Below are 15075 nucleotides of genomic sequence, written 5' to 3' on the forward strand. Positions count from 1 at the left end.
CTCTGGGCAGAGGGCTGGGGAGGGCGGGGTGGGGGCTCGCCCTGCTTTCGGAAGGGGAAGGCAAGCAGCAGAGTGCTTGGGGAGGGGGTGTTTCCTCCATCCCCCCCTTCCTCAGCCCAGCACCAGGGTGGGTTGTTTTTTTTTAAAGGATCATCAGTCATTCTGCGTTTGACAGCTCGGAATACTTGATGGACAGCTGAGGCAGCCAGGACTACTGGGGAGAGAGAGAGAGAGAAACCGACTGCAGCCCCCACCCCCCGACACCTTTCTCCAGGACCCCCCCCCCCTCCACCAATGTTTTGCTTCCTTGCATTCGCTTTCTGGACAGCCTTGAATCAGGGTTAACCACGCCAGGGAGGAGGAGACCCCCACCCCGAGAATTGAATTGTTTGCAGCAGTTTGGACCCGGAGCTGGGGGGGGGGGGAGATCTCGGATCCTCACCCCCCATACACAGCCCATTTCCTAAGGAGAGCGAGAGGGAAAAAGACCCCGGCTTGGACCCCCACACGCCAAGCATCCGATGGCACAAAGGGTAGGTCTGCGGGCCACTGAGTCCTTCCCCGGGGGCTGGGTGGCCCATCCCCGCCTGGGCGCTGGAGGGTCCTGGCTTCCAAGGACTTTTGGAAGGGGAGCTGGGATTTGAAAGGCGGGGGGTTGCTCTGAATGGCTACACTCCCTTTCCAAAAAAAGAGCCTAGTTTGTGTGTTTCTTGGGCAGCTGGAGCCAGTGTTTCTGTGTGTGTGCACAGATCCCTTGTGTCCCACTTCTCTGCTGTGCATGGAAATCTGCCTCTTCTCCTGGGGCCGGGTGTGCGCTGCAAGTGCCAGATGTGGGTTGTTTTCCCGGGGGCGGGGCGGGGGATGTTTACACTCAACTTTTTCTTAAAAAAGAAAGAAAAAAAGCGAGAGAGAATCTCGGAAGCCTCTTTGTGTTGCGTCTTAGCGCTGCTCCGGCTTCTTCCACCACTGTTTGCTTAGCAGCCGCCTCTCTGCCCTAGCCGGGGGGAGACGGGCGCTGAATGTGTGTCAACAGAATTCATAGATTGGTTGTGATTTTGCACCGTGTAAACTAAGCAGGGTCCTGCCTGGTGGTAGTTTCCACTTTCTCCCCTCTCGGCGTGGCTGGAAGAGCCTAGATTGCTCATTTAGGGGCTTTAATGGGTTTACCTTTAATTGGGGCCACTTTGTGCGTCGTTTCTGAAGTTTTACCAACTCCTTTTCGACTCTAATCCCCTCCTTGGAGTGCGTGGAAGGAGCTGTGGTGCTGAGAGCCAGCAGTTAATGTGGCTTTAATCTGCCCGGTTGTTAGAAATTTAGCAAGCGCTTCCTGAAAGATTTTCCTCCTATTTTGAAATCACATTTCTATTTTGCTCGGAGCTCGCTCGGGATCTGACTCACACGGACTTTTAGACACAAACAGCCCAGCCTCTCTATCTTATCCGCGATCCTAAAATATCCGCACAGCTGCTAAAATACAGACCAACACTACCGGCTAAAATCGGGGTGGGGGGGGGAAGTTAATGCCAACATTAAAAAAATTAGTAACTTCATACAGACTTGAAAAAAAACTTGCAAACCACCATCCATCCGTATTCTCTACATCCGGCACAAGTTAAGTTTCCATGTGAAAGAGAAAAGTTTGTCATTGAAAAGGAGGTTGTGGGGGGATCAGCCTGGGAAAGCTCAGCGTGCTTTGAAAATGCCACGAAACTCTGGGAAGACAATTTAAAATAAAACACATTAAATTGATGAGCAGCATTATTAGCTGAGGACACCAGCCTGTGCCCTGGAAGCGAAAACAGATCTAAACAACTTTTTAATAAAAGGGCCAATGAAACTCCAATCGGCTCTCTCGAGATGACAGAAATTCTGTTTAGATTTTTTTTAAAAGTGAAAACGTGTTTCAAACAGATTTCCCTCTTGCTCATAAAATCGAAGCCTTTAATTATACAGATCTACATTTTCTCAACTCATTCCAAAGTCAGACAACCTCCAACCGGCTAATGCAGAGTGAAAATGGCTCTCTTGAATTGGTTGAAAAGGCTCGAGGAGGAAAGTTGGCGAGATTTAAATCAGAATCGCTGTCATGTTGGAATAATTTCACACTCCTTTTTTCCCCTTTAAAAGCTCTGGTTAAGGTAAAAAGTGGAGATCATGTTTAATAAATTAGACCTCAATTCACAGAGTTCATTTTTTTAGAAAAGAGCCTGGGATTTTCTTTCTATTTCTAGTTAGAAACCAACATCTAAGGGACGGGCGAAGGGCGGATTTAACAGTTTATTTACAAGGAGCCAAAAAGGAAAGATTTTAAAGCAAGAATCTCAGCACCAGAAGCAAGTTCCTATTGTAAATGTCAAATTTCCTCCTCGAAAATATGTTGAAAATATCCGTGCCGCTTCTTTTTTCCAAATACCCCCAAACTCCAGTTTAAAAAAGCCAGACGAATAATATTTTAAAGGCGCAGTTTGCAAGAAAATAAAACAGATTTTATCGCCTCGACGTTGGAAACTTTTTGTAAAGGAGAGAAGGTGGGAAAAGATCCTGGTGTTGGAGGGGAAACTTCCCGGCTAGGGTGAAAGGAACAAGGCTCGAAGCCGCAGCGGTGCTGGGGTGAAACTGACCACACCGGCTGCAGGCGTGAAAGCGACAAATTTTGCAGCAGCTGATCCTGAAAGCCGCGGTGTCGCTGGAGTTAAATTAACAAAATGTGGCTGGGCAGGAACTAATTACAACAAAAGAGAGAATGTTTAAATGACAAACGGGGTAGGTGAGCGGAATGGTATCGATTTTTTTTTAAAAAAAAAAAAGCAGAAACTTGGCTGGAAATCAAATCAATGCAATTCACAATGTTGTGATTAAGAGTTTCTATTTCCCCACCTCTCGCCCTCCCAATATAGATCAGATCAACCCCTTGTCAATCGCTTCTTCACAAAACAAACGAGCAGACAAATGCCTGGTTTTTCTTTAGGGGGAGCGTGTCACGGGGAGGGCCGCTGCCTACGAGGAGGTCTGGGCAAAAATTACTTCTCCAGCTCCCCGGATCTGAGGGATATTTTTGGTGCAAAAAAAAAAAAAAAAGAAAGATAGAAAATTCCCCCCCCCACTTCCTCTCTGTGCATTCCCGACCGGGGGCCGCTGCTGCGTGTTTGGGAGCGGGCTGTCTCCCTGACACCCGCCCGCCCCGTGTTTTCCACCTGCCTTGCAGTACGATGACCTGGTGCATTACCCTGCCATGGATGGAATCGCTCTGCCTGGGTTCGGGGACCCTCACACGGCTCGGAGTTTGCAGCACCACGCGCTGAGCCAGAGCTCGCCCTATGGATCGGCCGGGGCACCCCACCGGGCAGGGGTGCCCCCGGGGCTGGGGAGTACCGACGCCTTAAAGAGAGAGAAGGATGAGATCTATGGGTAAGGAACCGGGGCTGGGCTCCGGGGACTCCCAGAGACCTGGGGCGGCGGGTTTCTCCCTAGGGTTGGCCCAGGCGCCGCTGAGAATCGCGGGCTGGGAGAAGCAAGTTGTGTGTCTGTGGGTGTTGGGCGGGGGTGGGGGGTGTGAAGCCTCAGGGTTGTTTTATTTGGACCTAGGCGCTGTCTGCCTGGCGAGCCCGCTAATTTTTGGAGGGTCTGTCTCTTCATTTAGGGCTGAATCCAGCTAATTACCGAGGGATCCCTGGATCCATTTGATTGCTAGGAGGCTCTGGTCAGTTTCACGGCTGGGACCATCTGTATCTATCCCCTTTTATTTCAAGTGTGTGTGTGTGTGTGTGTGTATGTCCGGGGGGGGGGGTGGGATTTGCGGTGGAGATTTCTGACTGTCGGTCAGTCTAATTTCTAGCAGGACCGGGGCTGTCTGTCTATCTAGCCATTTTCTGTCTGTTTTCTCTCAGTCCAGTTTCTGGGGGATTTGTTTGTTTCTAACCATGTATTTCAAGGGGGAATCTCTCTCTCCGCCTGTCATCCTAGTAGTTTCCAGGAGGGAGAGAGATTTACCCACCCCAGACAAAACACAGGGCACTTTGAGGGGAAAAGGCTGGGTTGTCATTTTCAAATCAGGCTCCCCAGGGAAAGGAGCGGGACTTGGGGATGAATCCAGTAAAAAAGGAGCAAACTTTGGATCCAAGCAGAGGAGAGAAAAGTGGCTGGGAGACCTTGAAGCGGGTGATTTTGAAGGCCCAGGGAGAGGAAGTTTTTCTCGGCTTGGAGTGAGCGCTTTGATGCCCTGGTCTCTCATGGCTCTGCAGTGTGGGGTGCCTGCTTCGCCATTAAAGTCATTTACCTTAGCCCGAAGCACTCAGGACCCTGAAATGGGGGGTCGGTGCTGGAAAAGGGGGGTGCCTTTCCGGGCAGCAGAAAAGGCTGAATGGGAAGAGGCACCCCTTGATTTCTCTGAAAGAGAAAGTCCAGAGATTTTCTACAGGTGAGGCCAGAAATGCAAGCCAGGGAAGGACCCCGGGAAGGGAAGGAGGGGACTTGAAATAGTCCTGAAACCTAAACTCACCCATGGGGAATAACTGTCCCTTGGAAGGGAGGAAATAAGTGAAAAATGCTGAGGCATCAGCATGGATCCAGCGTTTGTAGGGAGACAAGGGAAAGGTGGAGCAAAAGAGGGAAAGGAAGAGAGAAAACAGAGGAGAAAGAGGGGACAGGCAGAGGAAATAGAAAGAGGAAAGCAGGAGGGAGAAGAAAGACAAGAAGGAGAAAGAAGGAAAGAGGGAACGATAGAAAACAAACAGAAATAGAAGGCAAGAGCCCAGGAGGGAAAGAGAGAGAAATCACTCCCTTCTGAATAAGGTTGCAGCCAATGCAGAGGACAGAAGGAGCAGAAAACTACAAAGACCTGGGCCCAGCCGGGACCCCTTTCCCCCCTACCCCCAAAGATTTTGCAGTCACTATTGGAGGAACAGGGACCGGGTGCTACGAGGGCCGTTAAAGTTTGCCAGCATTTTCTTCAAATCTCGGCTCTTCTGGCTCCATGTAAACATTTCTAGGAGTAGGGAAGCGAAACTATTTTCCTCCCCCAAGGGGCATAAAGTGTCCCCCTCCCTCCCCCCCACGCGTGCGCCCCCTTTGCCAGAGTAGAGGCTGCTTTCAATTTGCAACTATTTGTTGTTTTTACTCGTGGACTCTGTGGAGACTCTGGTCTCGGCTGCTGGGTTGACACGCCAGCTCTCAAGTTCCAGGAGGGAGAGACACACTTAAGAGATAACATGGCTTATGTTGGCTGCAAATATTTACATAGCATATGCTGTGTGAACTTGTGCAGCGGGCTGGGAATGCACAGTGTGTGTCTAGATGGAGCGGGAGAGAGCGAGAGACAACCCGGGCCTATGTGGATATATCTGGATGTGTGTGGGTGTGTATAATATATATGTGTGTGAGTGGGGAGATATAAACGATCGCAGAAACGTAGGGCTCCGCACTGAGACTGAACCAAGTAACCGTAGCCCAGTGGTTCTCAACCAGGGGTACACGTACCTCTGGGGCTACGCAGAGCTCTTCCTGCGGGGACATCAGCTCATCTAGGGATTTGCCTCATTTTATAACAGGCTACGTAAAAAGCACTGGCCAGGTCAGGACACACTAACATTTCATACAGGGCCTGGCCTGTACAGCTCTGTGTACTGGACACTGAAATGTCAGTACAAGGCTGATATTCTGACTGATGGATTTGATAATTGTGTGGTAACAATGAGACAGTCAGGTCTTTGTCAGTAAGCGTGTGGCGGTGACGCTTTTGTAGTCTTCTGTCTGATTGTGTAAGCAAGTCGTTTTTAAGTGAGGTGAAACATGGTAGCGGTGGTGAGGACGCGAGACAAATCCACCCCCTGAAAGGGGGACGGTTGTTTGGAAAGGTTGCGAACCACTGCCCTACACTGTCCTTGACCAGTGTGTATATGTGGCATATGCACGTGCCCACAAAGCGTGGCCAGGGTGGCCCCCTGTGTGTCTATGGAACAGTTTGTACCCACAGTGTGATATCATTGATATATCGGGGCCTTAGCCGTGATATTGCACGAGTGCTGGGTAAGCCGGAAAGCTTGCAACAGAAGTTGGGCCAACAAAAGCGATTCCCGCCCCACCCTTGTCTTGTGAATATCCTGGGCCCAACGGGGGGCTACACGAGTGGAAAGCATTAAGCTGCCGGCATGGGGTGTCTAGGTAGACAGCATTTTGGGTATATTCTATCTCAGGGGGTCTCAAACTGGGGGTCAGGACCTCTCAGGGGGCCACAAGGTTATTACATGAGGGGGTCGCGAGCTGCCAGCCTCCATCCCAAACCCCTCTTTGCCTCCAGCATTTATAATGGTGTTAAATGTATAAACAAGTGTTTTTAATTGATAAGAGGGTTGCACTCGGAGGCCTGCTGTGTGAAAGGGTCACCGGTACAAAAAAGTTTGAGAACCACTGCTCTATATATACAGCTACAAAGTGTGTAATGTTAACGTGCACAACACAGACAGAGAGTGTATGGGTGTATCTCGAGCTATATGTGCTGTGTAAATATGTGTTTTTAAAGGTCTTTAGGCACCTAAATACCTTTAAAAATCTGCCCTTAATCTGCTGTGATATAGACGGTGTGAATATGTATCTTTAGCTACACACTGGGTATAGTATGTGCATAAGTGGATAGTGGTTCATTTGTCGGTCATTCTGTGTGTGTGTGTGTCTGCCGTGACATTGTGACGTGTGTAACAATGTGGCACACTGCATATATGTGCATATAGAATAGTTTTGTATCTATGTCTATATATGTATTTACACAGTGGGTGTATGTATGTCATGCTCTGTGTGTGTATATTTATACACACAGTGAGCAAGACGTCACACACACACATACACACACACATATGTTAGTGTTGCACAATGGATCTGTATGTATAGACTGGATTGGACGGGCAGAAATTCTCTAGGCCCAAATCCCTGTTTCCCGCTGCCTTGTGTGTTTGCTTGTATGAGTGTAAAGTGAGTGCAAAGACTTGCTTAATGGTACCGGTTTTACATCCTCTTTACATTCCCACTGCACTCGTGTAACTGCCTGCATAAGTGGCCGTTGTCTCTAGTGTGTAAATGAGCTGTGCACTCTGCGTGTGTGTACGCACATCAGTAATGCTTTGTACCTGTATATACGGACGTGTGTGTGTGTGTGTACGTGTGTACACACAGTGTACAGGACACTGACTTTGTATGCATGTCATTACTGCACATTTCAGTGTATGGATGGTGGTTGTGTTGTGTGGCGGTTTTAAATCTAAAGATAAATTAAACGTCATGGCATGGTCCTCTGGTCCTCAGAGGGGGTAGCTGCAGGGAAGTTAATGGCCACTGGTCAGTTTACATTACCTGAGGATCTGGCCGTGGCTGCAGAAATCTGGGCCGTTGTCGGTGAGCGTACATCTCCGCACACATGCAGCACGTACCGTAGGGCTGCAGTTTGTGTAGTGTTTCTGGAACCATATTCAATGGAGGAGCGGTACAGTCAAATCTGAATTGGTATCTGCCATGCATATTAATATGACCCACGGTGGGAATAGGTGTTATATGCTGATAGACCTGAGTGTGAGTAGATCTTTTAGCGTGTGTTTTGTGGGGCGATGTTCTATGCTGCTATGCGGGTGTGTATGTGTGTAGAAACGTGCAGCAGGGTCTAATGCCAACACACACAGACATAGTGTAAAAGAGATTCTCACCATCAGTCTGTTTGTATGTCAGCTCTGTGAGCATATGTCATTGCACGTCAATCTTTGCGTTTGTGCGTTTAAACACACTGCAGTGTCCAATGCTGATATCCTCACACCCACTGTTTTTATGTATCTTATGTGATGCATGTGCATCAGTTTTATAGTCTACAGTGCATCTGTACGCACCAACCCCTATCCACACAGCTGTATGTAAGATTGCTGTACACATTAGATAGTGCAAACACACTGCAGAAGTATTCCCAGGCACAAAAGCTATTTACATGTGATATTTGCACACGCCGTATACACTATTTTCTATGCAGACATATACACCATGAGCATGTTCTCAGCCCCTCTGTCCTGCACAATGCGGCTGCACTCTGTATCAGGTGTTGATACGCACACCTGTGAATCACGAACCTTCCTGCTCTATGCAAAGTGCATCCATGTTACAGAGCAGGAGTGTGTCTATAGTATGGACGTTTTATGTACTTGGTATATTCCCCTCCCCCACCAGGCATTTCTGTCTCTTCTCTTTTTCTCCTTCCTTTTCTCCTCTAATTTTCTTTCCTTCTTTCTGTGCTTTCCCCCTTCCCCTAACCCTCCGGTTCATACTCCCAGTCGCCTGCTTCCTGCTTCTTACATGCATGTTGATTATTAATGTATCAGGCGTATTATGGTGGTTGCCCAGGGACCAATAGAAACGGTGCTGTAGGAACACAGAGCTCACCTCTCCCATTCGCAAACTGCCCCTTCCCTCCGCCTCCTCTGAGCCCCCTTCTTCCCATGGGACTGGACCTTGCTCCCCTTGAGAATGGTCCCAAGCAAGGCCAGGCAGCTGTGAATGCTGCCAGCTCAATCCAGCGTCTCCTCTATAGCAGCTCTCTCCCCGCTATCTGGAATGGTGCTGGTTCTGGTCCAGAGAGGTACCGCCGTCCAGCTCCACTAAGGGGCGATGGCACATCAAGGAAAGAAACCCAGGTGACTTTGCCCAGTAGCACCAGGCATATCGCACGGCTAAGGGCTGTGCGTGTCCGTATGACGCACACAGGTTAAAATGCTGTTGGTGCGTGTGTGAGCCTGTACACACTTTAAATGCCATTCCATATGTATTATACACACTGTGTGTATGCACATGCACAAGGTCATCCCCTAGCCGGGTGTATACACCCTCATAACGTTCCCCCTTGGGCGCTGGACATTTTCCACACCAAAATGTTTTGTATTTTGCGGTTCCGAATGACTTTTTGTTTCAAAATTTCCTTCAATTTTCTTGTTAAATTCCCCAAACTGTTTTAAAATGATCAGAACAACGTGTCAATCTGATTTCAACAAAACCCTTGGCTCTGAATGATTCCCTCCTGCACACACTCTTAAAAGCTGCCCAGGAACTGAGAAAAATCTGTTCTTCCTCCAGCTCCGCTAATTTGTGTGTATCTTATATACACTGTGTGTATACCTGCTAATAATGCTCTCCCTTGTGTCTGTGTGTATACACACACAGTAATAATGGTGTCTGGTGTATTATGCACACTCTGTACCCACCAATAACGTTACTCTGTGTATTATGTACATACAATTCCTACACAAGGAATAGTCACGTACTAAGATGCACTATATAGTGTTATATGTAGGCTTGGAAGGATTAGATATTTCATCAGAAAATGTTGATCAGACTGTGTGCACCACCAAAATATTTCCATCAATTCAAAACTGAAATTTACAGCTAAGCAAAGTAGCTTGTGAACTGCCTTGAGTGTCTTTACTTTGGCTATTTTGACATGGGATGGACGGTTTGCGTTTTCACGATTATAAAGCTTTTTGAATCTCAGTGTCGACTGCCGGACGGCCCTCCCCCCCACTTCCCACAACGGTTGCAATTTAAAATACATAAAACTGGGGGAAAATGCATAAAAATAAACCTCAAAATTATTAAAAAATACAAGTCCAAATTTGCCCAGCCTAATTATATGCCCTGTGTCTGTCTACACCCAAGGATTGTGGTCCTCTGTTTGCGTGTTTGCTCTGTGTGTGTACAGACACTAATGCCGTTCCAGTCTATGTATAACAGTGGATCTCAAATAGGGTGACCAGATGTCCTGATTTTGGAGCCTTTTTCTTATATAGGATCCTATTACCCCCCACCCCGTCCTGATTTTTCACACTTTCTGGCTGGTCACCCTAGTCTCAAACTTTTTCACTGGCACCCCCTTTAACACGGCAAGCCTCTGAGTGTGACCCCCCCCAATAAATTAAACACACTTTTAAATATATTTAACATCATTATAAACACTGGAGGCAAGCAGGGTTTGGGCTGGAGGTGGACAACTTGCGACCCCCCATGTAATGACCTCGCCACCCCCTGAGGGATCCCGAGCCCCAGTCTGAGACCCCCTGGTGTATGACTGTCCTCTGAGCGGGTGCACTTGTGTAACAGTCATATAGATTGTTAGTAGGTATAGCCTTTGTTTGCTCACCTCTGCACAATACCTTGGGCATATGAACGGCAGTTGGCTTGTCTAGCTTCTACTCCGTCTCCATGATACCTTGTAGGTGCGGCTACTCTTGTGTGTAGACGGTGCATAGCATGTGCATTGCACGTTGTGCATGCTTCTGTGCGACAGCGTCTTTTATTACCCAGCGTGTGCCCTACCTCGTGCACGCCGGGCGCTTGCACGTGATGCTCGGCCGTGGCCACTGTGGCTATTACACACTGGGTGGGTTAGAGAGACAAGGCCATGGAGCAAATCTCTTTTATTGAACCAGCTTCTGTGCATGAGAGACACAAGCTCCCTTCGGGGCCGGGAAAGTTCCTCCGAGCATCACAGCCAGGTGGACCAGATTGGTTGGTGGAAGTAGTTAGCGCTCAAGGTAGAGCACAGCCCATTAACACCTCTAGGGGTGGGCGGATCTCTGAATACCTTTCCCAGACCCAAGGAAGAGCTCTGTGTAATCTGGAAGGCTCGTCTCATCCCTCTCTCCACCAGAAATTGGTCTGATAAAAGATATTACCTCCCCCACCTTGTCTCTCTAATATCCCGAGACAGACACGGCTACAGATTACACTGCATGCAACCGTGCGTAGGTGCTCTGTAACATGGCTGTGTGTATATTTTGGTGCCACACAGAATGGATCCGTGAGCATGAATGACTACGTGTGCGTGTATGTGTTTATATTTGGGGGTGAGTGTTACACATAGGCTGGGTATACGTTGGTATGGCATAGACGCGGGGCGTGCGCGGCGTCGTGCGTGCTTCTGCACAGATTGCATGGTGTTTGTTCACTGGTGCACAATCCGTTGCAGTGGCTGAGCTGTAATGGTGCAAGCGGGACAGTTGTGTCAGGACCTGGGACGTTATGGGGCCCCAGGCAGCAGAGGCTGCTCCACCTATAGAGCAGCAGATTTTGGGAGGAGGGGCAGGTTTTGGGACCTCTCCCTCCATGAGGGGGGAAGATGCAGCTGGTGGGGCTACACAAGCTAATGTATTCTTACCCCAGGACCTTCTCTAACCTTGTTCTGGCGCTGATCAGTGGGGTGTCTGGATAGCATAATGCATGTGCCTTGCACCCTGTGTGTGCGGTAGGATGATGAGAGAGCAAGTGTGAAAAATCGGGACAGGGGTGGGGGGTAATAGGAGGTTATATAAGAAAAAGACCCCCAAGTCGAGACTGCCCCTAAAAAATCGGGACATCTGGTCACCCCTAGTGTGCGGCTCTAACCTGGCCTCTGTGTGGCAGGCACCCCTTGTTCCCATTGCTGGCCCTGGTCTTTGAGAAGTGTGAGCTGGCGACCTGCTCCCCCAGGGATACCTCGGGCTCTTACCCCGGTGGGGACGTCTGCTCCTCCGATTCCTTCAACGAGGACATAGCCGTCTTCGCTAAACAGGTCAGTGTCTGGAGCCGGTGGGGGGCAAAGCAGGAGAAAGCTAAGGCCAGAGAAACACATGGGAAGCCAGGCCAGCGCTGGGGCCCGACTCGCTCTAGCGTTATCCCCGGGTAAAATCGACTGATCGCTGGCTCAATTCGGGGAACTACTTGGAAGACCCAGCGCTGAATCAGACTCGGCAAATCAGGTCCAGCTGCTATCTTATCATTGCCAACAAAACAAAACAAAAAACCTTGTGTTAATCCTGCCTTTATGGACATGCCTTGGCCAGGCCGAGAGCGTACATGAGGCTGCGTCGTGCTTAAAAATTAGAGAGAGAGAGAGAGAGAGAGAGCACAACGCTTGCTTGGAAGGACTTTTAAAAAGGAGACGGGGCGAAATCTGATAGTGCATAGGAGGGGCTGGACCGCAGCAGGGGTGGGAATATTTTAAAATACATAGACAGGGCAGAGCCTAGAGTGAAATATACGCATGTGGGGATGTCACGGGAACTCTAGGGAAAGAGAGATTTCTCTCTTTCTCTCTCTTTTTATGTTCTAGGGAAATGAGAAAAGCAGATTTTTTTTAATCGTGCTAACCTTTTGCCTGTGTTTCATTTGTGCTGGATTGCCCATGTCTTTCTCTTTCTAGATTAGGACAGAAAAACCTTTATTTTCTTCCAATCCTGAGCTGGATAATTTGGTAAGGAACTTAAAAAAAAAAATTAAAATCTGTAATTCTGTGTACGATGTAAATAATCTTTTTTTTTTAATGGCTTTTCTGCGGGTCTGATTGACTTGGGGTTATTTTTCTTTCGTGCTACTTGTCTTCATTGAAATGTGGCTCCAGTTCTGCGAAGCGAGCTGATTCCGCTCAGCCTCCATGCAAGCTTGCATTCCTGTCTGGCCCAGGCCTTTGAGCATGGACACAAGAGATGGAAGCATGTACTCAAAGCTGAGTTTGTGCTTTCCTCAATAAGGACTTGTACTGGGACTTATTCAGTGCACCCAAAATTAAGCACATGTGTGAAGTCTTAGCAAGATCAGGGGCTAAAGATGTTGCATGCGGGGAAATTCATTCATTTCCTAAATCTAAGAATGAAGGCCCAGATTTTTCAAGGGGCAATGGCGTTGCCGTGCTCCACGTTGCAACAGCCAGGTCGTTTTCAAAGGGGATGCAGGCTGCTAAATCAGTCTTGGAAATGCGACGGAGGCGCTGCAGCCTTTCAAAAGCCAGGCCTTATTCACCACCTCAGCTCTGAAGCAATGCAGCGTAACGGCACAGGATCTGGCCCATGGGAGTCACACCAATGGACTCAGCACTTAGAAAGGCTTTTCAGACTCTCCCGAGTAACGGATTTATTAGGGCTTGTTCTCTGTTGCTTTGGACGTTTACACAGGAGCCCAATGAGTCTCACTCACATCGCACAGGCATGTGCTGGTCTAAACGCCTGTGCCCCGAGCCGCGGAGAACCAGGCTCGTTAAGTTTCACATGGAGGGCTGGGGAGAGAAAAGCAAAGGCTCCATCCAAGTGACTATTTGGGTATAATCCAGCCAGCTCCATGAGTTTGGCCCCTTTATGCCGCTTCGGCCCCTTATTGGAGATGCAGATAAGGCCTCCTCAAACGGATTTCCCCTTGTGTTCTCATTACAGATGATCCAGTCAATCCAGGTGCTGCGATTCCATCTTTTGGAATTAGAAAAGGTAAATTGACACGTTTTCCTCCCTTCCCCCTCCCCAGCGCAGGGTTGGGGGGGGTCATTATTTTTAACGGTTTGTTATTAAAAAGCAAAAGGAAACCCTCTGAGAGGAACCCTGATAGGCCACACCCTCAGCTGATCCAAATTGGCCCAGCTCCACTGGTTTCAAATAGAGCAGGGGTGGTTTGCACCAGCTAGAGATTGGTCCCCTTGATTCTAAGGGAGTTCTGCCAGTTTACACCAGGGAGGAATTGGGCCTATAGACTTCAATAGAGCCACACAATTTTACACCAGTGGGGGAGCTGGCCCCAGTGACTCTGACAGAGCTGTAGCCAATCTATACTCTGGCCGTAGATTGTATTTTTTCCAGTTGGAGCCATTGCAAACATCACAAGTAATATTTAGTTAAATACGGTGCAACTTTTTTTGCCCGTTCGCAGCTGCTTTGATGATGGATCTGAGGTTTCATGCGACGACAGCAGAAATGAACCTCCAACCAAACCATCTGAGCAAGGAGAAAGTCCCGCGAAAGCCAGCCCGCTTCTCATTGATGTTTTCAAGCGAAGCCGAGCCGCTCACCGTGGTGAAAGCCGCATGGCCCGTCACTAAGCCCCACGTGCAGCTGTTAAGTGGCCAAATAAAACAGCTTTAAACCCACATGGGGCTGAATTTCGGCTTTGGGATTATTCTCCTGGTTCACTGGTACAAAGGCCCTTGAAGGTTTAATTTTTCATCCAGCAAGACAGGGGGAGAGGGGCAGGTTCAGAGTAGAGGCCAGGTATGAGAGAGAGGAGAAAATAAATGGACGTGTTTTAAAACAAAGGGTATAAATTCAATGTTTTGACCAAATCTTAAACAAACCGTTTCGACTTTTTCCAAATTTTATTTTTTCCCTGATAAAACTATTCCCTGCATTCGACCCAAATTGACTATTTGTCGTCATTTTTTTTTTTTGCCCAGCTCTAAGCAGGGATGGTAATTTTGTTCTACGTTTGTACAGCTCCTGGCGCAATGGGGTTCTGATGCATAGGGGAGGCAGGGCAGCGGTGCTCCCTAGGGCTCCCGTAACACGCCAAATAGTCATAAAAATGTACAGTGCCCGCAGCCTGGCCCAACGCGTCCTGATCCCCAAGCTAGAACAAGCAAAAGTTTGCAGCTGGAAGTTTGTTCTTCAAGAGAAGCAGACTTGGAACAGTTTGCGAAGGCCGGGTGATTTCTGAGGGTTGTTGAGGTTGGAAAAAAAACAAACATTCTAAAAAAACCAAAAAACAAATCAGTGCTTCAATCTGACATTTTCGGATGCGAGTTTTGATTGTTTGGATTGGAACATTTCGGTTGGAATTTTCCTTTCCTTTGATTTTGTTTTAGTTTGAAAATGTCTAAAGTCAAAACAAATTGTTTTGGGGTTTGTTTGTTTTTTAAGCTTTTAGATTCGCTAAAAGTTCCAAGAAATTTTGTTTTCAGGTCAACACAAAACGATTTGTTTTTTAATTTTGAATTGCCAGCAAGCCCCCCCTACTCCACCCCCCCATTGATTATTGGGAGAGCTGTAGCTGCTCGATGCTCCGGCACTACAAGTTATAATTACTGATTTACAATAGCCATGCTGCTCTGGTGAATACAGTGACCCTCACACACGAGTGTTTGTAGGACTGGGGACTTAAACAGGACAGACCCAGTTCAGATCTCCTTGAACTTGCATTTATGCTCTGCAGAATCAGGGTAGATTTAACCATCTGCATGGCAGGATGCACTGGCTTAAGGGCCTCGCTTATCTTTAAGCCCCTCGGTAGGCCTTTGGCTTCAATACCCCACAGTGGACTGGATCC

The 15075-nt window shown here is 48.3% G+C and overlaps 2 protein-coding genes across 2 annotated transcripts in view; both read left to right on the top strand.

Annotated features, from left to right (window-relative positions):
- PSMD8 (proteasome 26S subunit, non-ATPase 8) overlaps nucleotides 1-15075 on the top strand; it is a 210717-nt gene that overhangs the window by 105653 nt on the left and 89989 nt on the right. The window lies entirely within an intron of this gene.
- MEIS3 (Meis homeobox 3) overlaps nucleotides 7-15075 on the top strand; it is a 32626-nt gene continuing 17557 nt past the window's right edge. The window contains exons 1-5 of the mRNA XM_032804487.2: nucleotides 7-533; nucleotides 3206-3408; nucleotides 11419-11566; nucleotides 12197-12247; nucleotides 13200-13250. Of these exons, the coding sequence (XP_032660378.1) occupies nucleotides 522-533; nucleotides 3206-3408; nucleotides 11419-11566; nucleotides 12197-12247; nucleotides 13200-13250 (465 nt within the window). The 5' untranslated portion in view covers nucleotides 7-521. The remainder of the gene's footprint in view (nucleotides 534-3205; nucleotides 3409-11418; nucleotides 11567-12196; nucleotides 12248-13199; nucleotides 13251-15075) is intronic.

This window comes from Chelonoidis abingdonii, chromosome 11 (assembly GCF_003597395.2).
Source record: "Chelonoidis abingdonii isolate Lonesome George chromosome 11, CheloAbing_2.0, whole genome shotgun sequence".
Lineage (NCBI taxonomy): Eukaryota > Metazoa > Chordata > Testudines > Testudinidae > Chelonoidis > Chelonoidis abingdonii.